The 24,842-nt window shown below is 41.4% G+C and overlaps 1 protein-coding gene across 8 annotated transcripts in view; it reads left to right on the top strand.

Moving 5' to 3' along the window:
* SFMBT2 (Scm like with four mbt domains 2) overlaps nt 1–24,842 on the top strand; it is a 214,821-nt gene that overhangs the window by 143,599 nt on the left and 46,380 nt on the right. For all 8 annotated transcript variants that reach the window (XM_073229358.1, XM_073229355.1, XM_073229360.1 and 5 more), the window contains 3 exons: nt 2,337–2,484; nt 9,780–9,862; nt 15,387–15,513. In XM_073229358.1, coding sequence (XP_073085459.1) covers nt 2,337–2,484; nt 9,780–9,862; nt 15,387–15,513 — 358 coding nt within the window. The remainder of the gene's footprint in view (nt 1–2,336; nt 2,485–9,779; nt 9,863–15,386; nt 15,514–24,842) is intronic.

Below are 24,842 nucleotides of genomic sequence, written 5' to 3' on the forward strand. Positions count from 1 at the left end.
TTTCTGACCCTTTGTACCAAAGATAAAATACTTAAGTGATGCCCCCTGTCCCCTTGCGGCTGTGTGTTGTGTGGCACATGGGTTGGGATGTGTGCTTCCGCCTCTGGAAATGTGGATAAGCATCTTTCCAGGTTAAAGATTTATGCACCTGTAGTGAAGTATCAGAAGATTCTTAATGTAGAAGATGTATTATGTATTTCAGATGAGTTATAAATGCGTTATAAATTAATTTTTAATTAAAAATATTTCTCTTAATGTTGGGAAAGGTTTTAGAGTATGATGTTTGAGAAAATAACACACTATGCTGTTGCTCATCACAGTGAGCATTTCATTTTCATTTCCTTTGGGGCTTTTCTTTATGGCTCTTGAACAAATAAATAACATCAAAGCAAATAGACAAGCAAATAAGCATTAGCAGATCCAGGGTTAAGTGACCAGCCTTCAGCAGTACAGTGAGGTCATGTTTTTGCTGATCCAAAACTGAGTGAGATTGACAGATGACAATGATATGTATGTGAAGTACTTTGTATTATTTAGACAGAGGAGCTGGAATAAGAAGTCTTTGCTACTGTGTTTCTCCCAGCTCTGAGCAGCACAGTTTGGGACAAGTTGGTTAATGGCTCTATAGGCTTTATTTGTGAGACCAGTGTGTTCTGGACCCGATGGACCAGGGTTTCTCATCCATTTGGGAACATGAACCCTGATGGATTTGAAACTTATTTAGCTTTTTCTCTGAAGTATGCACACGTGAACATGCATTTTGTTGGCTTTTGGATATTCCTCAGTGCCCATCCTTGAATGGTCCAGTGGCGTTAGGAGATGCTGCCGTGTTTTTTTAGCATCTGTGTGTGAGGATGCATGTGTGTGTGCATAACACCCCAGGTCACAGTGGCGTTTGTACACGCTATTCTGAACGATGGGAACATGGACAAAAGTCCTTCTCTAACAGAGGTTGTATTTTACTTGGGGGAGACAGACAAGGAATAAAACAGGAAGATCAGCATAACATGGTACATGTTAAATGCTAACGAGAAAGACACACCAGGTCAGGGGCCAATGGGGTATTGGTTTCAGAAGGGAAGATGGGATTTAAACTGGGCTGTCAGGGAAGGTCCCCTGGAGAGGGGATGTTTGCTCCTCTGCTCCTTAAAGTCTGTTTTTGAAGGCACATGTCAGGCAGCAGAATCTTAACTCTTGACTGGGATTAACTCCGGGAGAGCAGAAGCGAGTTTACCATCCTGCTTTGCTTTGAATTAAGTTGCTTCCAGAAAATATTTTGTAAATGAAGGAGCCAGGATCATAGCTCATAAAGAGTATGAAGTTTTCCTCAGAAAGACTGGCTTACGTCTGTTTTGTTGGGAGCATGGTCTTTTTTCTCTGGCCTGTTGTACATGCACAGCTCTGTAAACCCATCATGCTTTTCAGCAGTGGGGGTCCATCTGACTTTGCATTTTGCTTTTCCCATCAGCATGCTCTGTTCTATTTCTTCATTGGTGCTTTTCCTTATGTTCAGTGGATGTTGTCAGTTTCTATGTACAGAGAGCACTTTATGTGTTGAGGCAACACCTTGCTGAGTAACAGAGATGCCACTGTCCTCTGAGGACTTCGGGTGGTTGGGGGAGACAGATTTGGTGTCAGCCCACAGGGATGAACGAGGATTTTCAGGGCAGAGGTACAGGTTTGGTGCTTTGCTGGAGCTGGGGCCCTTACTCTAACAGCAGTGGCCAGAAAAACATTCCAGCAGCAGTGACTTTCTGCATGCACCTTGGAAATGCACTGTTCTGATGGACTGGCAGCTAGCAGAGTGTTGCAGATCCGGAGAATGCCGAGTGAGGACCTGCCGGGGTGAATGCATCCCTGTTGGCCTGGCGGGCGGAGGGAAGGGATGCAGGATGACACCAGTGGTGCCCACGCACACCGCGGAGGCTCTCGAATGGCATGGTGTGAGGACCTGGGTCCCCACGGAGGATGCTGAGAAGCCAGTCTGGCCGCCGCCAGGGCCCACGCTGGCTTTCCTCGAGGCAAAGGCTGTCCTTCCAACTTCATCAGTTTGTTTTTCCTCCAGCTAAGACTGTTGGTTGAGTCCTGTAAAGTCATTGATGTTTTTTACATTCTAGTTGTTTATCTTTACTTTAATATGACCACAGTGATCAACTCTAACTTTTTAGCAAGTTGATTAATTTAGAAATAAACACTAAAATACCAGATTTTGCTCAGACCATTTTGATGGAATGTATTGCATTAGGCGGTTGTGTCCGTATTCATTTCAGACTGATAATTACATGTTAATCCCAAAGAATTAACTCATTGGCGGGCTCTGTTGTTTTTTCTTCCAGGTTTTTAACAATCATTTTTTCCAAGTGACTATTGACGACCTAAGACCAGAACCTAGTAAACTCTCAATGTTGTGTCATGCGGATTCCTTGGGGATTTTACCAGTACAATGGTGCCTTAAAAATGGAGTCAGTCTCACACCTCCCAAAGGTTTGTATGCTGTGAACATTTGCAGGGGTTGGTGACCCAGGAGTGCAGTGGACCCATTGGAATTCTGTTTTCCGAAGATTGGATATTCACATAATGAAAACTATGCCGTTTTTTAAAGAGAATTGAGGAAGATCTCTATATACTGATAGAAGTTCTCCAAGGTATGCTACGAGTGAGAGAGATGAGAAGGTTATAATATGATACTTTTTGTTAGAAAAGAGGTAAAGAAGAATATGTATTTGTGTTTGCACATATTTCTATAAAGAAACTCTGGGAGGATATCCATAAGAAACTGTAGGATATGGAGGTGGGCAAGCGGGGCAGATGGGCGAGGGTAGGGACAAGCCTTTTGAAAGACTACTTAAGTCTTTTAAAGAATTTTTTCTGATTAATCTAAGTGAATGTATTTTCTATTAAAAATAAACATATTATTAAAAGTAAAGGGTTTATAAGACTGAAAGGGATCTTAGAAGATTATCTCATCATCAACTCTGATCATTTTATATGTGGGGACATTGAGGCTAGTTGTGTCAAATGATTTTTCAAGTCCTGAGGTGGAAGTTGGCTTAAAACCCCCCAGTCTTAAGATCCCCAAACTCATGCTTTCTCTGTGTCACCAAATCCATACTTTAATGCTGTTTTTTCTCACTGGTATCTTCATAAAATCCAATATTCTCAGTTACTTGGGGGCATATGTCAGCCTGCTGCAGGACTCGCCCGTGTCAATGGACCATCAATTTTTCATGACTGAAATGATCCCTATTTCAAAGGATTTGGAGAACTACAATTCTAGGGAATAATTTTCCCAGTACCAGTGGTCATAACAAAGTCAGCACTTCATTGACTGAGTTCTGTTGCCATTTTGTGAGAATATATTGATGTTAATATATATATAATACATACAATGAAATATATTTGTTTGTTGTAATAAAATTAAAATTGAGAGGTGGTGTTGGCGTTTTCAGCAGTGGTGACTTTCTGGTTTCCTTTTGAGGTAATTGGTTACATGTCTTGTGTGTCAACACCAAGGCTGGGATTCATGCTATAGAATTTTTTCAGAAGTCATTCTTGGTTTTCTAACATAGGAAAATATATGCACTTTTAAAAGTTTTAACTTAAATCCTGAGCCAATTCTGAACTTCATAAAAGTGTATAGGATTTACTGGACATGTTGAGAAGTGAGTTTAGACATTTCTTGTGTGTCTGTTTTCCACAAATGTATTATGTTGTTTAGATTTGTTAGAACTGTAAACACCCCGTACAGTTACAACATGTTGCCTTATCTCAAAAAGATATCATCCTCCTCATTCCTCAGCGGGAAGAGTTGGTGAAGCAAAAGATATTCGGTGGTATAGGAGGTATGCAAAGAACACAGATTGTTATTTATATTGCTTTGACCCTATTCCTATTTTTTTTAAAAATTCTGTCTCCAGACTTTAGAGGTACATAGTCTAAGCTAGTAGGATAGGAATTTCTCAGTGTTGTCTCTGTCTGAGCAAGTGTTTTCCTGGTAAGCAAAGGACAGAACCTTGGAGATTTTGCCCCATTAATTAATGTAAACCCAATAAACAACAATCCAATATTACAGTTACCTTAAAAGTGATCAAACAAGTACACTAATCAACTAAGCAAAAATGTGTATAGGTTATCAACCATGACTTGCAATTTTTAAATTATTTCATTAACCTCCTTGGCCTCAAAGATTAGCTGTGGTATTAGCAGAAAAAACATGATACCCCAAGGGATCTTTGTGGAACATGTTAAGCCTTTAAATGTCTGTTGTAAAATGTGTGAGCGCAGGCTAAGGTAAATAGCTTATTTTGGCACTTTGTCTCTACCAGTTGGCCATCTTAATGGACACATAAACTGTTAACACAATTTAAGAGGTAACGGTGTATTTTAATTATCATCAAGAGGAAAAGTAGTGAACCTAATTGGTATTCTCTTTTCCCCAAGAGAAACCTCATACGCTAACTGATGGACTTAGTTCATCTAGTAATGCTCTATTTCAAATATACCAAAGAGGGCAGAAAATAATAAACACATTCTCATGCCCCTACAGCCTTTGATCCAACAGCCACTAGCATTTTGCCATATTTGATTCAGGTTTTTAAAACATGAAATAAAACGTTGTAGATACAACAAAACCTGTGTCACCCTGGGTTCTCTGTGTCTCGCACCCTGCATCTAGGATTTGTGTCCTGCCAGGATTTTCAGGACCTCCTGTGTCATCACCATCCTCCTCCCTTTCTCACTCCCGTAACTCCCAGCCCACCCGCCACAAGAGAACCACCTTCCTCAAGACTTGGTGCTTTTACTGCCTGAATACCTTGGTCTTTGTGTCTTCTCTGCCCCAATCTCTCACTCTTTTTATCACAGCCACTTTATAGTAGATCTAGTTTTAACATATATATATGAATACTATCACGCTATGCCTCTCTTTATGTGACTTTTTATACTTTGTGGTGTTAGCATTTTGCAGATTTTTTCCATGTTGATGTACGTAGATATGTATTCATGGTATATTCATGAGTATACCATGATTGTTGAACTCCATTTCTTACAGAGACATGGAAGGTCTTTCCAGTTTTCCCCACTGCAAAAAATACTCAAATGTTGCACATGTACCCAAATGTTGAGAGCTCCTTTTTGGGGGTAGACCTGCATGTGGCATTGCTAGAGTTTCCGTCTTGCCTCATCTGCCCCATTAGGTGGTTTTCATAGGTGGTGTCAGGGCCCTCAGGTGGCAGTGAATTGGGCCTCCTTGTGTCACTTGTGTGTCCTGGCTGCTAATGCTGTGGCAATTTATTGCCAATTTGTATTTCCTTTGAATTGTTAATCATATTTTTTGCCCTTTTTGATTGTGGAAGTATTTGTACATTCAAATAAGAAGTATAATGGTCTAGTCTGTGGTTCATCATTTTAATTGTGCTTTATTATGTTGAAGTGTTAAATTATAATGTAGTCATATATCCATCTTAGCTATCATGATTTGTTTATATTTCTCTAGAAATCCTTCATGCTGATGTTCTTCTCTGTTTTCCTTAGAAGTCTTGCAGTTCTGCTTTCCATATTTAGCTCTTTATCTACTTGCAATTAATTTTTGCATGGCCTGAAGAAAGAAGACCATTTTATTTTTTCAACTGAATTGAGTTGAATTTCCAAATTCACCAACTATTTCTGCATCATTAATTGAGTAGCCAGTCCCTGTATGGATGTGAACCTTATCCTGTGCTTAGTTATTGCACTTCACTTATCTGTTTGTCCATCTCTTCACAAATTCCTCACTTTTAAAAATTGAGTTTACTTTGTAATAAGTCTTGATATCTATCAGGTGAATCTTTCTGTTTTATTCTTCGTTTTCAAAATTGTCTCAGTTATTTCTGTGCATGAATTTTACAATCAGTTTGTAAGGCTCTATAAAGAAACGACCTGAGGGATGGTCGAGAAAACTTACTCAGGCAGACTTGTTCCCAGGACCGCTTCTGTGCCGTGAGGTCTGTGTGGCTGTGCAATGGGGCATGCATCCTACTTACCTCACGAGCTGGCTGTGGCGTCCCACGAGGTGAACTATCGTGTGCTTAGCCTCCTGAGTGTCCAGTGAAGTCAGTAAATGCCTCGCTTGCAAGGAGAGAGATCACCTTTCCGTAGGACCAGGGTGATGAAAATGTGCCCAATTGAGCCACTCCAAGGAGTCACGAGATTTGCCAAGAAGGGATTAAGAGCCAGTTCTTCTAGCGTGGGTTCTGTTGTATCCTCCTCCACTTATGTAGCTCGGTCCTGCTACTTGCTGATCTTTGAAGATGATTGTGTTGCTTTTCCTTTCAAAGAGATGTTGAACTAGAAGCCAAACAAGCTTGCTGTTAAGACCAGATGTTCCAGGACCTCAACAGTGTAAAGGCCCCCTTAGGTAAAGACCACCTCATGGGGCCGTGGCATCTCCATCCACGTGTGGTGGGGTGCTCCAGAGCTTTCTTTCCTAATGCTCCACGTCCCCCTCCATCCTTGCCTTTGCTACGACTTTATAAGACTTCAGTTTATTTTTTAAAGACTTTTTCCTCCAACTACAGATTTAATACCCTCTCATTCTTTAAAATATTGAAAAAAGTAGAGAGTTTCCTATCCTGAAGAAAAAACTTTAGGTGTGTATTTTTTCAGATTTGTTTCCCTGAATATGTAATTTTGTGTATCTGTTTAATTATTTTATACAATTTATCACTTACTTATTAATTTATCACTTATTTATTAAGATGTATCCTGCCAAAATATCTACTACTTTAAATGACCCTGATTTGTAGGTGGATAATTGATTTAAACACACCCCTGTTGTTCTCAATTCTACTTTGTTCATAAAATGTTCACAGGCCATCGTCTTATCTCTGTATGATGGTCCATAAAAGAACTACTGCTCTGTTTTTGCCCAGTGAACTCTGCAGAGCCCCACAGTCCTCCTTGCTTTTTCTAGAACATTCCAGACCTCCTCTGAGCTTGCTCACTTGCTGGTCCCCGTCCCTGGAACATCCTTCCCCCAGATAGCCACATGCTTCCTTCCTCAGCTTTTCATCAAGGCTGTTCATGTATAACACTTCGGCTCTCCCTGCACCCCTCATCCACTTTCTCCAACACTTTGATGATCTCCCTTTGATACTTGTATATCTGTCTCATGGAAATGTAAGCTGTGCAGAGAGTGAGGGTTTTTCTTGGCATTGTTCACTTCCGTATCCCTAGAACCATGCCTTGCACGTAATATGCACTTAGGTATTTTGAAATGAATGAATAACAAGAGTGAACAAATGGCTAGGTAGGAGAGTAGGCACCTTCTTAAAGATTTGGACATGTGCTGCCACATTGGCATCTGCAATGGTTTTTGAGTTATACACCAACGAGAAATGCATAAAAGTACTGTTTGTCAACAGATCTTATAATGGAAGAGTCTCAGGGTTGTTTTTCATTTTGCCCATCAGGTAGGTGGCAAAGATGATATTCTTTCACTGTTTTTATTTTTTATTAAGATTGCACAATTTTTTTATACACACCCAGCATAGAAGGGCAGCTTTTGCTCCTGTGTATCTCTTATATTAGAGAGGGAAATCTATTTCTAAGTCCTTCCCTTTACCTCCGTCTCCAGCCATTGGCAAGGGGCATGAGACCACCATAATTGTCTCAGGATTCACTTTGTGGTGCTGAGGAGAGGCCTGACTTCCTCTAGGAACTGGATAAAATCAGGATTCTGTTGGCAAATGGAAGCTGGAAGCTGTGGGAGGCAGTCGTGGTGCATTCCACGTGGCAAAAAAGGACTTGATTGACCAGTACTTTGAGTATCTTTTAAAAAGAGCAAAGATGCTGTGCTTTCTAATAATTTTTATTATTGAAATACTTCATGGTCATTAATGAAAACTTGGAAAATGCAAAGAGGTAGAAGAAAAAAGAATCCAAGAAGCCCACCACGCAGATAATTATGTCAATATTTACTATTAAATTTTTCTTACATTTCCTTTGGTCTTTTCTTTGCATATTTCTTTATAAATTTGATAATTCTGTATATGCTTGCAGCAGTCTTTATTAGCTAAACCTATAGCAATATATTTCGCTTTTTTCCTTTCTCTCTCTCTTTTTTTTTTTTTTTTACAAACTATGTGCAGTTTCACACCTGCATGATTTTCCGTAGACTTGGATAAGTTTCAATCATTTCCTATTTTGGATGTAAAATAATTCCCCTCCTAGAATTATCAATAATAATGCCATTGTATCTTCATGTATAAGACTTGTTCAGTTTTTAGGGTTGTTTATATGGGATAAATTCCCAGAAATGAAATTGTGTCTCAAAGTTCATAAACGTTTTTTACTGCCAAATTATTTCTCAAAGGAATCGTCCACATACACTACCAAAAAGAGCAATACTTGCAAGTGGAGCTGTCTTGTGTCAATTAATTTGTGTCATAAGGAAATGGGTCATTGACCTTTTCCCTTTTAGACCTGTAACAGTTGGGACTTCATTCAGAATAAACAGAAATAAAAGCTTAAATAACTCTAATGGCCTTGCTTGGTTCAACAGTCTACTATGGCAGCTTGTTGCAAATTTTAATAGCCTGAGGGGTTTTGATTTCCCTTTATTCTCTTTCCCCCTCTGCTGTTTTCCTCCCTCCTGGGTTTAAGACGTGTTTTCCTGGCTACAGTTAAGCCTCAGTACTTCTTGTTCTGTCTTTGTTGATTAATGAGTATAATTGACCCCTGTTGTCTCCATTATAGAAGCTACAGCAATTTGTTTTTATGCAGCAGTTATTTTCTGAGCTGTCACAAAACTGCCTTATAAAGAGAGAGCTCATTATCAGCCTGAAGGAAAAGAATTTTAAGTGATGAAGTGAATAAAGGTCCCCAAGAGAAGGAGGAGAAGTCTAGGCTGTTGACATGCTCAAGGAAACGAGAGAGTTCTAGGGGCAGAATAATTAATTGCTGCTTAGGTGCCCAGCAAGACTTAGTTACATCTCTTGAAATTATTAGATGTAAGGAGGCTCTCCAAAGGAAGAGTCTGGAAGACTGAATAGAGGAGGAATGAGTGTAGGTCCCAGGAGCCATGGAGCGTAGCATTTGGTGGAGTGGGCTGAAGCCCTTTGCAAGATGGTGATCATGATGGCAATTCTAGCTACGTGTTTGTCTGTAGAGGAGCAGAGGTGTCTTCTAGGTTGGAAAGTTTTATCTGCACAGATATTGACCATAAAGAATACCCAAATTCCATGTTATATCAGAAAATGGCTTGCTCTTCATTTATACAGGGGTTTTCCTGGGTCCCCTCTTAGCCCATGAGCCTGATGAAGTAGCAAAGGTCCAGGGAAGAGATTTTAGAACAGGAGATCTTGGCTTTACCCAAGCCAGCCTGCCACAACCCTAAACAAACAGGCCCTTCTGTTGCAAGCCTTCTGCTTGTCTTCAGCTGTTCAGTGGGGAGCTCTTCTCAATGTCCTGTAACATAACCTCTGTCTCATCTATTCTCTACCAAGGCAACTCTACCCACTGGCATGTGCTGATGTGGGTAAATCCACCCTTTCCACCTGGTTTCAGGCATACATTATGGTAATGATGGTATGTACCAGTATTTATGGTACTTTAAGTTTTTCAAAATATTTCATTCGACCCTCATGAAGTCTGACATGCTGTTAGGCGTAAGAAAGAACCTCACCCTTTGAGGGTCTGTATGGAGCCCTTACTATTTTAATTACTGATGCACCGTGAAGTTGTGCATTTGTCTGTGATTTGGATGGTGTAATGCTGTTTTGTCTGTGTTTTGTGATGTGCAGGTTACTCTGGCCAGGACTTCGACTGGGCAGATTATCATAAGCAGCATGGGACAGAGGAAACGCCTCCCTTCTGCTTCAGAAATGTAAGAAACTTGGTTCTTTCTCATTTTATCACCGTAAATGTTCACCGTATTACGATGATGTTCACCGTAAGGTTTGTAAATTGCTTTCTATTTACTCAGTAAGGCTGGCTCACTACCGTGTGTATAGGATCATAAAGCTGTGTAGTCTTTAATGAGTCTTCCTTTCAGGTTATTTATTAGGGTGGTGCCAAGCTGTGGTATCCATGTGAGTTCAGTTCTCACTTATGGAAGGACCCAGGCTATTCCTGATTAGTGAGTGGTTCTTCTCAGTGTAGTGGATTTGGCTTAATCATCTGAATCTAGTAAGCAGATAGGAAAAGAGGTACAGGAGAAGATACAGTCCCAAAGCCTATAGCTGATACTGACACGTATTACTCCTGTTACCTTCTGTTGGGGGGAACTGGTCTCTGGGCTGCGTGACCGTGAGTGAGCCTGGGAATGGTGTCCCGGCTGGGCCGCTGTTGTCAGCCATGGTGCCCTATGATGGGAGGAGGAGGACAGGTCTTGGTGACAGCTAGCCACTTGACCAATGTTAGTTATGCACTTCCTGTAGTGTGTAATATTGGTAAGTCTGTTGATAGGAAAGTCTCTGTTCCTGATGTGTATTCTTAAAATATGATCTTAATTTTTTTTCTTCAATTACTTTAGTAAGATGGCAGTCCAACAAGTTTGTGTTTTACTTTAAGCCACTTCCTTGTCCAAATAGGGCTATTGGCATGATGACAGGAAATAGTAGTGCGTGTGCACGTTTGTATGTGTGCAGGTGTGTTCACTTGTTAAGTTGTGGGAGTTGGTTGTAAAAAGTAGTTTATAAATTATTCTTTTTAATTTCATCAACTCTAGGAACTGTGAAAGCAGATAAGAATTACTATCTCTTTTTTTGTAAAAAATGAGGCCTAAATGTATGGCCTAGAGTGTTGAACTTGCATTTAGTTGTGAAAGTTAATGCATTATGCTGAGGAAAAACCAGAGTCTGCACCTGGCGACTGCAGTCACTACAGCACAGCCTGCTCCCAAATCAGACCTGTTGTCTGGATGTGTTCCTGGGGCTGCTGATTGATTCGTTGCCACCCCACCTGTAGTTTGTGGGATGACCAGAGTATGAGAGTGGAGTTGCGGGAAAGGTTGGCCTCATGGAGAGATGCTCCATGCAGAGCCAAAGTCAGGAATGGGTTTTGGAGAATTAAGTAGGTTGATGACTGGGTCCAGCCTGTACATGTACAAACAGTAGTAGATCCGTGGCAGAGTGGGAAACCAGGGCTCCTAAAATGATGAAGGGAACTTTCTAGTGGACGACATTGCCTTTGCACAAGGTGGTTCTTCTGTAGCATTGAAAGAGCTGTATGATGAGTGTCGAGGGTATGGTGGGGACAGCCGTGTCACCCTGCCACCATGAGGGCCGCAGCCAGTTAGCACTCAAGGCTTATTAAGTTCAGTGCAGTCTTACTACACATTTTTTCCATAGTGATGTCACTTGCCACAGAATCTGCTGGCCTTGCTGAGTTTCATTTAAGATTGTGGAAATACTTTATCACATCTCCAAACCCCTTTGAGGTTGTGATTTCTACCTGACAAAGAAGTATTCCTTCCCTGACTTTTCAGGCTTGGGAGGAAAATCCCGACATCTCCCTTTGTCCTGCTTTTAGGGAGCTGTTTTTTCTGGGATAACACAGATCCACCTAGTCTTTTTATCTGCCCTTTGCTTCTGTTCAGCCAGCAGTTGTCCACATGGATTTTAATTATGGAACAAGGATCCACACCCTCAGGCAGCCTCCACGCTTTCAGGGCTTAGCTACCAAGATTAAATCTGTTCTATAAGATTTAATGAATAAGCTGGCATATTCATTAGGAATGTACTTGTCACAAATATGCCCCTCTTTGTTTCTGGCTCTCCGTTTATTTAATCGACAGGATTGTTATCTGCCTGTTGGCATATGAATTGCATTACTGGTACTTTGCTGAATTTTGTTAGCTTGCTACAAGTGCTCTGTAATGGAATGCTTATTATGAATTCATTTTTAATCACATATCTTGTGTGTGCTAAAGGAGAGGTAGTGTGGAAGTGGATGCATAGAAGACATTTCCCTGGGGATGTTTTAACAGTCAGAGGCAGTTCTGAAATGGATCAACACAGCCAAATGCTTAGGAAAATAAACTCACCGGTAACAGTTTTGCTATTGATTCTTTATAAATCACCCTGAAGCAGTGAGCTGAAATGAAAATAGGTTACGTGGTTGTAGCTTTCCCTTATTAAATAGGATTAAATGCATCTTAACTTACTTAGAGGCTTTTCAGGCAACTTATCGAGTCGTATCATCAAAAAGAAGCTCAATACATAATACACATGGTTGAGGCAGGGTGACTTGCAGAAAAATAGCCCACCTAGAATATCTCTGATTCGTATTTCCAAAGAAACATATAGGAAAGGAGTGAATTGGTTTCTTAACATACACTGGATAATTTTGTTATGGGTACATAAAGATGTAATTGCACTTTCAGCTGAACATATATAAAAAGATAGGTAATGTGAGTTACCTGGGTCTCCTTCTACAAATCACATACAGATATAATCTCTGTTACTTATAGGAACCTGTTTATTCTAACTTACATATTTCAAAAATAGGTATATTTATACAGTAGTATAACATCTGATTAAAATTTATAGTAGTGGGTGATTTGGGAAGATTTCATATTTATTTTAAAATAATGCTAGGAGGGAGTTTTGCTTCCAGTATTGGCTGTGCTTATACTGCATAGACCCTTATGCAAATAGCAACTGTAAACCAGAAGAACTACCTGAGGGATGCAGAGAATGAATAAGAGCAGGCAAATTCTGAAGGGGAGCAGGTGCTTGGAAGGAAGGAACTGTGAGTTCCCCCACTGCATTTTTTTCAGACTTCTGACCAGATATCCACAGGGTTGACAACATATAAAATGACTAAAACCGTGATAAACATTCTTAGTCTTTCTGCCCTGATTAGCCAGATAACAGAATGTGGGCACCCACAGCTACTGGAAATGGAGGGTAGTCTCAGACAAGGGAGAACCAGGAGAGGGAACCACTTTATGTGTGAACTCTACCTAAATCTTTGGCTGATCCCCAAACCGTGTATTTGGCAGTCAAACTTCAAGCAGCCTAGCTACAGATGGAAGAACTGAACTGAGATTTGAGCTGTTTCTCAAGAGACAGAGTGTGTGTTTTGAGTCCAGCCACGTGAACTGCTTGCTCAAACAGAAAAAAAAAAGTCACTCTTGGGAGAAATAGAATACAATCCAGAGTTTCTGTGACACAACATTTAGAACATCTAGATTTCAACTCAAAGTTGCTCAGCACATGAAAAAATAGGAAAATCGGAGTGATTCTTAGTAGAAAAGATAATCAGCAGAGATTAAACCCAACATGACTCAGATGTTAGATTAGAAGACAAGTATTTTAAAGCACCTGTTATATCTAAGCTCAGTAGTATAAAGCAGTGATTCTGAAAATATGGTCCTTAGGCTAGACACTTCAGCAGCATCTGGCAACTTTTTGGAAATACAAATTCTCCAGTCTCATTTCAAATGAATCTCAAACTTTGGGGTGAGGTCCAGCAGTCTGTTTTTAAAAGGCTCTTCCGATCTGCCCTAAAGTTTGAGAACTCTTTCTGTAAAGGAAAATACTCTGATAAAGAATGAAAAGATAAGAGGTACCAAAAGAGAAGTAGAAGGTACAAAGAGAAATTCTAGAACTGAAAAATAAAGTATCTGAAATAGCAAGTTCACTGCAAAGGCTTAATAGCAGAATGAAGATAGAGAAAGACTTTAATAACCTTGAAGATAGAAATGATCATATCTGAAGAAGAAAGAGAACAAATACTCGGGAAGAAAGATGAACAGAATCTCAGGAACCTGAGGGTATAGTATATGTAATTGGAGATCCAGAAGAAGTGGCCAGAAAGACTGTGAAAGAAAAACTGTATGAAGAAATAATGGCCAAAATTTACCAAAATAGCTAAAAGACCTAACTTTATAGATTCAGGAATCTCTGTGAGCCCAAGCAGCATAAATACAGAAAAATCCAATATAGTCAAATTGCTGATAACCAAACAGAGAAAAATCTTGAAAGCATCTAGAGCAAAAAACATAAGATACATTCCAAGTAGAGGAACAACAGTTTGAATAACAATGAACTTGTCATCAGAAACAAGGGAGACCAGAAGACAATGAACCAACATTTTTAGAGTACCAAAAGGAAAACACTTTGAACAGCAGAAATACACCTTCTTGAATGAAGATAAAAACAGACACTTAGCCAAAGAAGATGTATGAATAATAAATACGTAAAAAATGCTCAACATCGTTAGGATAGGGAAAGTACCAGTTACACTGTGTCTGGATAGCACTGGACACTGATTAGAACGGCTAAGGTTGGGAAGGTTGCAATACCAAGTGCTGGAGGATGGGGGCAGCGACTGGAACTCCACACACTGCTGATGGGGGTGCCCAGTGATGGTTTGGGAAATGATCTGGCAGTTTTGTAGAAAGTTAAACGTAGTGTTTACCACATGGTCCAGCAATCTTATCTCTAGGGAATTGAAACAAATGTTATAGATTGAATTGTGTCCCCCACAATTTACACATTGACATCCTAACCGTTACTTAGTACCTCAGAATGTGATTTTAAGGATGTTATGAAGGTAAAATGAGATCACATGGGTGGGACACTGACTGCATGCATAGAGGAAGAACATGTGGAGACACAGGGAGACCGCAGTCTGCACATCAAGGAGGGAGGCTTCAGGAGGAACCAGTGTTACTGACACCTTGATCTTGGACTTGAGCCTTCAGAACTGTGAGACAAATACCTGTCATTTAAGCCCCCCAAACTGGGGTGTTTTTATGGCAGCCTGAGCAGACTTAACATATAACAGCCCCATGCTGTAGAACAGGGCACTGAAAAAAGCAAGTTTTCCTATGTGTAAATATTTAAAAAGCAAATCTAGAAAGTAAATAAAAATAATACACAAAAAGCACAAAGGTAAAATAAAGACAGTTTCAGTAAAAGAAAACTGGTAATTCATCATCAGTAGACATGCATGAAAAGAAATGCTAACAGATATTCTTCAGGCTGAAGGAGTATGGCCTCAGACGGGGGCTAAATCTGTCTCCCCTAATAGGCCCAGGGGTGACATGAGTGCAGGGCAGAGGAAGGAATGATTCGTGCATCAGTGACTGTGTCGACGTCAGGGCAGAAAGGGAGAACACGTCATCCTCTCCCTCACTCAACAACTATTACTGGGTGCCTGGGGTGCATCGAGCAGAGTTCTTCTGACTGCTGGGATCCCAGTGAGGAAGGCGTGGTTCTTTTCTCAAGAATGGTGGGAAAGACCAACATGTGAGTTAGCCCACCCGTGTTGCAGATGCAATCTGTGTGTGTGCGTGTGAGCATGTGCGGGTGCCCCTGCTTCGCCAGCTGGCCAGCCCTGTCTGCACCATATCTTGCTGTGGTGTCCCTGGCTCAGTGTCTGTGCTCTCTCTCTTACAGACATCATTTAGTCGGGGCTTCACAAAGAACATGAAACTTGAAGCTGTCAACCCCAGGAATCCAGGAGAACTCTGCGTGGCCTCTGTTGTCAGTGTGAAGGGGAGACTGATGTGGCTTCACCTGGAAGGTATGCCCAGGCAGCAGTCATTTGGAAGGATTTAGGGTCCATCCAGAAATGCCAGGGTGCAGAGGAACTTAGCAGTCCTCAGAAGTGCTCCTATCTGCTTTTCTTTTATTTAAACAGATCTTCAATTATTCACTGTTCTTAAATAAGTGAAACTAATCAAATGTAAATTTGTTCAGAGGCTCTCATCTTAGCTAATAATTTCATGAAATGAGATACTGGTGTGATAATTATGTTTGGAACACAGTGGTCTTTTTACATCTATGATTATAAAAGCTAATGTCATAATTAAATTAATATGAGTCACTAAAACTGGTATTTGAGGTCTTGGTTATTATGAGGATAAAATTATATATTTGCATTTTAATGTGAATAATACCCTTACTTTGGTTTCTTCTTCCATAGATATTTAATTTATCCTTAAATAGTAACTGGAGATGACTTTCTCTCCAAATACACAATAAAATAAAATAGGACTTAGGCTTTTGTTTCATGTTTAAACTGTTCTTTATGGCTGTATTTTATATGTAATTGTCCAGATAATTGACAAAAAATGTACTTTCTAAGTAGAACCTTGATCAGACTTGGACTTAGATGGAAGACTTTATTTTCTAGATGTTATATTTTCAATGAGAAAGAATTAAATGCATTTGATCTCTAAGGTTTTTCCATCTTTCTATGATTTAAAATTCCTTGGGTAATTTTGTTTGTTGAGTGTTCGTTTTTCTCTTTCATAGCATGAAGAGTAGTTCTTTTAAATGTACATGGAAAACCAGTAAGACTAGATGATAAAATAATGTTTGCTCACCAGGTCCAAATTTTAAATTTCATGACATGCTTGTTAGCACCATGGGAATAGGAAGCTTGGAAGCTCATAGAACTGATGCTAATATCTTCATTCTGTTACCTCAGTAAGCAGGTCTTACAGCATTGACAGCCTTAGGTGGTCTGCCATCTTGTAAATATTAGTCCCAGAGAGTGGGAAGGGTGGAGAACAATGAGTTTAGCTGAACGCCCCATGTATCATTAATTCTCAGAAAAATCGTTTAAAATATTACTGTGTCTTAAGATTTCAAAATCAATTTGAAATAGAAGGAAATTCCCAAAAAGTTGATCGCTTACTGAATTTTCAAGTAGAATGGCCTCCAGCTGGCATTAACCAAAATGTAGACGCAGGCATAATGGTGGTGTTTCTGGAGCTACAGGAACAGAGCACGACCTTATTTTCATTACTACATGTGAAGTTGAGTCAACTGCTCTTGGACCACAGGGTCCCTTCTGTGAGTTCAGTTCCCTGAAGCGAACACTTGCTATGTACTACTATGTTAGTTCATATTATGAGATTGGAGTCTTGTTTGCATGATTAATTTGAAAGCAAAAATTGCAAAGTTCAAAGCCCATGCTTCCTCATTATTTTTTAGCACATTATGGTTAAAATTCTTCAGCAGTTGTCGCTTATTTAGCAGCTGGAACTTCCAGGGCTCTGCAGCTGTAAATCACCTAACAGACAGAGCAAGCATGTCCTGACTTACAGATGGAGAAACTACCTAAGCCATTAAGATGTGCCTGGGGTTCAGCATCATTGCACTTGACATCTTTTTGCTGCTTAATTCACCAGACTCTACAGTTTCCCCATTCTTAAAAAGAACGATGAGCAACATTTAGTGTATATTTAACTTTTTTGACAGTCTTTTCTCCTTATTGCTGTTTTCCTTCGGATATAAATTTCTGGTTTTACAGCAGAGAAATGCTAGCCAGCTCATGTCAGCTCTTTTTCTTATTCTTGATGCTTTCATCCTGTAGTAATGAACATTAGTTAGCATTAGGAAGCAGATCAGAAAATAGATTGCCCATTTTCTAGACCTCACACATGAACTTTTTTTTTTAAACAATCTGTTGAATCTTATCTACCTACATTTAGGTAGATAAAGTTATACATTTGTTTCATCAAATCAAGTAAAATTGCATTCAGCTTCCTTGATCTTGCTTGAATTTTGGGTCTTTTGGATTTTGTTTTGTTGTGGGGCCTTGCTGAATGTTTACCTTTGAAGGTGACCGTGAGCTTAATGCCACTTGGTTCTCATGATTTCAGTTTTGTAAGTGTTTTCTTTTCCTCAGTCCTGAGAACAAATATTACATTTATGACAGTCACTTTGTGGCTGTTAAATTATTTTTTATGATGATGGGGATTCTGATTATAGGTCATTTATTTAACACTTTAAATTTATAAAGTACATCAAAACAATTTATTAGTTATTTTTATGCACTAAATTGATCCAAAGTATTTTCAACACATGGCTAATTGAGCACTTTGAGGTAATTAAAATGACCATTTTTTACTTAGTATTTGACTTCTCTTGAAGTCAGATAATTCTCTAAGTGTCTATAAAGGCGCTGATGTTGAAGTGGGGACAATGAATAAAATACTAAATTTATTTGAGATTAGTGTAGTATTATTTTAGGTGCCCATTTGAAAAGATTTTCAAACTCTCACAAACCACTGACAGTTTGCAAGGGCAGTTTATGGTGATGGGGTTTTGTGTTTGGTAAAGGATGTTACAGTGCTTTCTCTTACTTTAATATTCTGTTCTAGCTAATCACATCTGCAATTATGGGCATTATCCATATAATTTAAATTGCTTTTGGTTTAGATGCTGCTAGCATTGCAGCCACACACACGCCTACACACGCAAACTCTGCTTTCTCATAAGCCAGGTCACCTTATGTTTGTTTCAGATTATTTTCCTTAGGGAACAAATAAAGGTGGTGTGTGTGTTCGATGCGCCCTCACAGTACTTCACCTGCCTAAGAAAATTTACATCTTTGCACTGCCTTCCTCAGTTTCTCTTAACCTCATTACTATTAATATTATTTGCCCCTGTATGTAAGAGACATGGTAGGCTCCATATTCCTGACTATTAAGTGCCTTAGCCTTTTCGCTGATGCAGAAATTCCTCTGGGGTCATAAAAGGTATGACAACTGGCAGGCTTCCTCTCCACATAGTGAGTTAGCTCTTTTAGGTGTTGCCAGTACAGAACGGTTTGAAGAGAGCTTTAGAATGTGAGCACCAAAAACCTGATTTTGAAATTGGGAACTCTGTTAAAAGGTCGGGAGGCAATGATGGCCCCGAGGGCTTGTGACCCACTGCTTTCGGTACCAGTTGGTTAAAAACAAACATACAGACAACATCAAAACAAAGGCGACCCAAACTCTTCAGAAGTATCAAAAGGTAAGGTGAGGGCTCTTAACTCAAACCATCAACTTAGGTTATCACCAGCATCTCGTGATCATTTTTTTTCTGCTGCCCTCAGAAACAAAATCTAGAGAAAATAAACATTTTCCATAATCAGTCCTGCAGAGCATACCATATAAATTTCAGGGCGTGAATCTGTGCTACGTCTAGCATTGGACAGTAGTTTTGTAGAGTTCAGGAATTGCTTCCTTCGCCATTCTGACAAGCACGGAACATGGAAGGCCCAAACACTTGTGGCCCCCGATTTCTACAGGTGGCAGCCATCAGAGCCACCTGCCAATTCTTTTAAGTCTGTGCTTTGTGTTGAATTTCACCGTAGGTTCTTAAACACAGGACAATTCAGGAATGGCTGTGATCTCTGGTTTTCCCCTCTTAGGAAATGCACTGCATTGAAATTGTGAGTGGCATTTTCTGATATACCTGATTTCCCTCGTGGTCCTCTGCTGGTTTCCTTTCCTCCACTGGTTCTAAGTTTTACACACCCTTTGAGGTTGGAACACACAGTACAGTGTCTTGGAGGACATTCCCCTGACTAGGCCAGGCTTGCAGGGACCATATCCTCGCTGTCTTCACCTGCTAGTTACAGTGTTCCAAGCCAAATTGCCTGTGTTGCTAAGAGTTATGATGGAAGGGGTGCACACCTTCTACTTTTGGCACATGGACTTTCATGTGATCCCTTTTTTCCCCTTGTTTTCCCTGTTCCCAGCCACTGCCTGGTGCTTCTGACTGTAAGTCATTATGGTTCATCTTTCCTGGAGAGTAGACCTCCAGCCATCTGCGTGGGTCGAGGTGTCACTGGCTGTGCAAAATTGGTGAGGGGATTCTGAGGTCTAACTGCCGCCCAGAGAAAGTTTCAACCAGCTGCCCCCACTCAATTTTGTCCCACCCATCCTTGGCCTCTCTGAGGTTCCTAGTCCGTCCACCCCATGATCTGTCCAGGGCCCAGAGGCCTGAATTAGTTCACTTCTTGCCTTCCTTGTCCTCTGCATGTTGTAGATTCTCAAATATGTGATGAAAGAATAAATGAGCCAGGAGGCAAATGAATGAATGAGTGAGATAACACACTGACTGAAGTTAATGGGATTTCTTCCCAGAGTCCCTTGTGGCAAAATTGAGTGCATGACAATGGATTGGAATTCCATGACAGTTGATTCCATGACAGGCATAAGCTGAGGGCCCAAACCAAGGCGGTCATGAAAAATTAGTCTAGGTTGTTTCTGTATCAGAATTCTGGGATGACTTCTGAGAACCAGGTGATCTTCCTAGAACTGAGAAAATACTGACATTCCTAGAATGTTCCCCAGTCTCAGAACAGATTTTCACATTTGTGGTGGGACAGACCCCTTTGAGATTCTGATGAGGGCTTGTTGACCCTCAGAAAAATGCACTTGCACATGTGTATAATTTGTGATGCAGTTTCAGATGTTTTATGGGCCTTCTCAAAATGATGCTTGGCCAGACCTCCTGGGAATTCATGGACCGCCCCCCCACCCCCCACCACCCAGATCAGATCAGATGTTAATAGGTTTCGGATCTGTGCTGTCCATGGTGTTGCCTCTAGCCACATGTGGTTATTTTCATTTTAAATTAATTAAAATTGAATTATAGTTTTAGTTCTTTCATTGCACTGTGTCAAGTGCTCCATGTCTTGTGAATCTAGTCATTGCTGTTTTGGACAGCACAAATATAGGACATTTCCATCCTTCCAGAAGGTTCTTTTGGGCCACTCTGTGCTAGATGCTGAGATCAAGTCAAAAGTGAGTTTCCTCAAACCTGATAAGGCCCCAAACTCAGCTTTTCTTAGAATGTGGGAGCAGTAAAACGTGACCTCAATGCATGCTCTAAGTTTCAACATTTATTAGCAAGAGCAAGTGAGTTTTTAGGACTTGAAACTTAGAAACTGGAGGTAGAGTCTGTCCACCCTGGTACCAGTCAAGAAAGTATAGTATTTTGAGCAGGAAGTGATTGTAACAGGAAATGGGATGCCTGTAAGATCAGAGGGACTGCAGCACATGAAGTCACGGGGCCCCCCTGGGCTTCACAGTGAGGACACACTGGAATCCCAAGGGCAGGGAGCTTTGATTGCTGGCCCACCACTGGCTCCAACTGCAAAGCTTGTGAGGAGACCCTGGAGCTCCTGCAGCTGTCTTTTGAGACCCTAAAACTTATGACTAGAAATGGAAGTTCTGAGTCCAACTCTAACATGCCCACGACCTTGCTCGCTGCAGGAGGAACAGCGGGAAGATGGCCTCTGCCTCATTCTGTGCTGCACATCTCTGCTGAGTAGAGACCATGGTGGAGCCTATTGGTTCCCAGCACTCTTATCGTGCAAGGGAGTCTGGAGGTTTTTCAGGTCCCCAGCCCTGCAGGCAGAGAGGAAGGTGGGAATTGGTGCTGAGAGCCAATTCACCATAGCCAGCCTTCCCTCCTTCTAGCCAATTATAAAAGAAAACTTGATATTGTGGCAAATAGAATTAGATGTTAGATTACAGAATAAAATGATGGAGGCTTATTCTTTCCACTGATGTAGCAAATAATAAGTGTCATTTTTTAAAATTAAGTAACAAGACGAGACCTGCCTTGCTGTATGTTTGGCAGGTGTCGAGAGATAAATGGTACATCTGCCGTAATGACCTGTACACCCCACCAGCAGGTGTCATGCCCTTTCTCGTACCTTTCCTGCCCCCATTTCCCCTTTACCTTCAGTTTTCTCCTCCTCTTGTTAAGAAGGTTACTATATGTTCTTCATCTCTTACTTTGGTTGATTGGTTTTTGTTTTTCAATCACAATGTTTTGTTTTGTTTTTTTACGGAAGTTTCTCTACAGTCCCTTGCTATTCTCCGTCAGTCGGTGGCTTCCCTCCCTCTTCCTCTGTGCTGACCCCTCCTTCAGCGTCTCCCCTGCGTCTTTGCCCAAATGCCCAGCTGGGCAGCTTTCTCTTCCCCACTGGCTCTTCCTCAGCAAACCTGTGGCTTCACCTCACCTGTGAAGGTCAGCACTCTTTAAAAGTCCCCCTCTTCCCGAGGTCCATACAGTGCCATCTTCCCATGTGACTTCAAATAGCAGCTCCGTGCTGACAAATCCAGACGCTCACAGCAGACACATTCCTGACTCTGTTGTCATCTTCCTGCCACATACCTCCACGTGGTTTTCAGCATTTCCCCACCAGACATTGCTGTTGTTATCCTGCATTTGCTGTTTCCTTCGAGTTTCCCATCTGCCCTAATGGCACTATTATTTTAAAAGTCAGAAACCAGAAGTCATCCAGGTTAGTAATCATGGAATGATTCTTGTCTGTGGCTGGCCACCTCCCCCGTGACCAGGTGGCGACTCCCATGCACCAGCCCCTGTCTATCTCCATCTTTCACCTCCTCACAGTCCCATTGAGCTGCCCTAGTCTTGAGATTGCAGTGGTCTCTCAGCTGCTTTCTCTACCGTCTTCATGGGGCTGTAAGAGTTAGCTTTGTAAAATAGAGTCCTTGTCTTCCTCCTAATAGTTAATGACTCCATACTTGTTACAGGGTAAAGGCTCACATTCCATAATGAGGCACTCAGCAGCCCCACCTGACAGATACATCTGCTCCCTAGACGTGTGCTCTTGAGTACCGTGTGAGTTTAAAATCTCTTTTCTTCCTTGTGCAGCTCTATTAAATGTATGTAATAATGGATTTTACCTAATAGGATGCTTGTGGAGAGACTGGCCAAGGGAATTAGTGTCTATAAAGTGCTTAGCATTGTGGCTGGTATATAATAGTAAAGCTCAGTAAGTCGAGGTGGTTGATGAGCAGGAAGAGAGGTAGCACCTTTCATTTCGGCTTTCCCTCCCTGCACAGAGCCTGAGCCCCATCAGAACCACTCACCGCATCTGTGAACAGCTGACCCTGTCCGGCACTGTAAGGCATGACACGGAGCTCTCTTTGCCTGTCACATAGGGTATTTGGACAAGAGTTCATGTGTGCTTTGCTTGCTAAATGCCTGCTGAATAGATAGGAGAAAGAAAGACAATCTGTGTTCCTGAAACAAAAAGCGATTAAGGATACAGCAGCCCCTTAGCACTGCTTTGCCAACTGCATTTTGAGCCAGTGTGATATTTGACACACGTAAGCTAAAATGCAAAAACTCCTGGGTCAATTTTTTTGTAGGCTTGGTTCAGATCCTGTAAACTACCTTCCACATCATAGTCAATGGAGATCCCATTAAAAGGTAAATCTGTGGAGTCCCCACAGACTTGTCCATCCGAGTTCCTAGAGCATGGCTTGGGAGTCTTCATTTTAAAGTCACTCTACTCAGATGATTCCTGTGTGCACTAGAGTTTGTCAAGGACTATGAGAGCAAATAGGCAAGGTGTGGCATGGTTCAGCCTCTGAAGTTTAGGAGACCAGGTCCATAAAACTGCCCCTTACACCTTTCTGAATTTAGGGAAAGTCAGGTGGTTAATAAGCTTTTCACAGAGACTTGTGAAAATGAAACAAGGAAAATGCAAATGTGAAAATAATTATATTTTGAACTAGTGTGGGTGGTTTTAAAATCTTTAAAAATAAACATGGCCTATGAAAACTTTTTGAAAGGAGGTGCTTCTGCAGACCAGGGTCTGGGAGCTGTGTTTCCTGCCCAGTACAGAAGGTGGCCCAGGAGTGGGAACTGTCAGTGGCACAGGCTTTTAACACTCCCAAATCTGTTTTGTCTCCAAAGCCAAGAGAGAGGGAGAAAGAAAACTGCCCACCTCAGTGCTCTGGAGCCACATTGCTTTGGTTTTAATCCTGGGAGCATCACTTACTTAGTGTTTGATCTTTCTATCTGCCTCAGTTTGCCTGTCTATAAAATGGGGAGGAAAATTTCCCCTCTCTCTTAGGTGGTTGTGAGGATTGAACACTTGGCAAAGCCCACCTCTGGTCAATGTCCTGAGTGTGTGCATCCCTGTGTGCACCTCTGTCCACACACATGCTTGCTCACACTTCTCTGTTGTCATATCTTGACCTTGCCAGCCCCTCTCTTTATTCCTTAGGACTTGAGCTCCAGAGCTGACAAGGGACGCTAGCTCTTATGTGCGGATAGGCATCTGCAGATGTACATGCCTGATGGGCAGTGGGGTTTCCTTGTGCAGTTGTGGAGCTCACGGGGTCTCCTAGCTTTCCCTCTTGCCATTGCATGTGGACACCTGTCACAGTTTGGTGTGGCCTCTAGCTGTTAGTGAGGGACTGGAGCAAGTTAACTTGTTTCCTTAGATGCCCCTTGCCTTTCTGCCCCCACAGTCTGTCCCTGAGATGCAGGGGCCCTTCTGATTCTGCTCTTGGAGTCAGTGAATGTCATGCCCCTTCCTCTCTGGTGCGCATGGCACCTGCATGCCTCTGCTGTGGTGTGCCCCCCTTGTGCCCACCCTGCTCATTCTCTCCCATGATTTGCCATAATGCTACAAGTTGTGTAGGGTTGTGCTTCTGAAAGACACTTGAGCATCGTCATGGGCCACCTCCTTTTGCACTTGATGTTCTGACTAGAACCGCTCTGATTCCATTGCCTGGTGTCAGCTGCAAGGTTAAGCTGTGAAACAGTCACTGCAGTTCTGCGGGCAGTGGGACTTTGTGGACGTGGATGGTGCCCATTGGTCTGAGGACAGTCTCAGGATATAAGCAGATCACCAAACTATTTCAGAGTTCCAAAGAGAGTCTTACAAGTTTATATGCTTGTGCATTTGCTTCGTGAGGATGGAAAGTCTTTTCTCCCCTTGGCACTGAGGTGATTCATTGAGGTTAGTTTTACTTCCTTTTAAGTAACTTGTCGTTCTTTAATCTGACCTCTGTGTTCACGTGAGACTCCCTTTCTTCTCTAAACAGCTTTCGTTGTGCTGTCACTGTGGTGGTGGTCAGCTTGTTTGTAAACTCCATAATTCATTCACAAAGGCCCCAAACACATTAAATTATGTGTGGTCAGATTCTCTCTCCCACTCCAGTCCCCCCACCCACGGCCACTGAGCTCCTTTCCAACAGACTCCCACTGTATTAGTATTTTCATTTCCTTCCAGATTTATCTTAGGCACATACAAATATATGTTATTTCCCCCTTTTTTAACAGATGGTAGCA

This window comes from Manis javanica, chromosome 2 (assembly GCF_040802235.1).
Source record: "Manis javanica isolate MJ-LG chromosome 2, MJ_LKY, whole genome shotgun sequence".
NCBI classification, from domain to species: domain Eukaryota; kingdom Metazoa; phylum Chordata; class Mammalia; order Pholidota; family Manidae; genus Manis; species Manis javanica.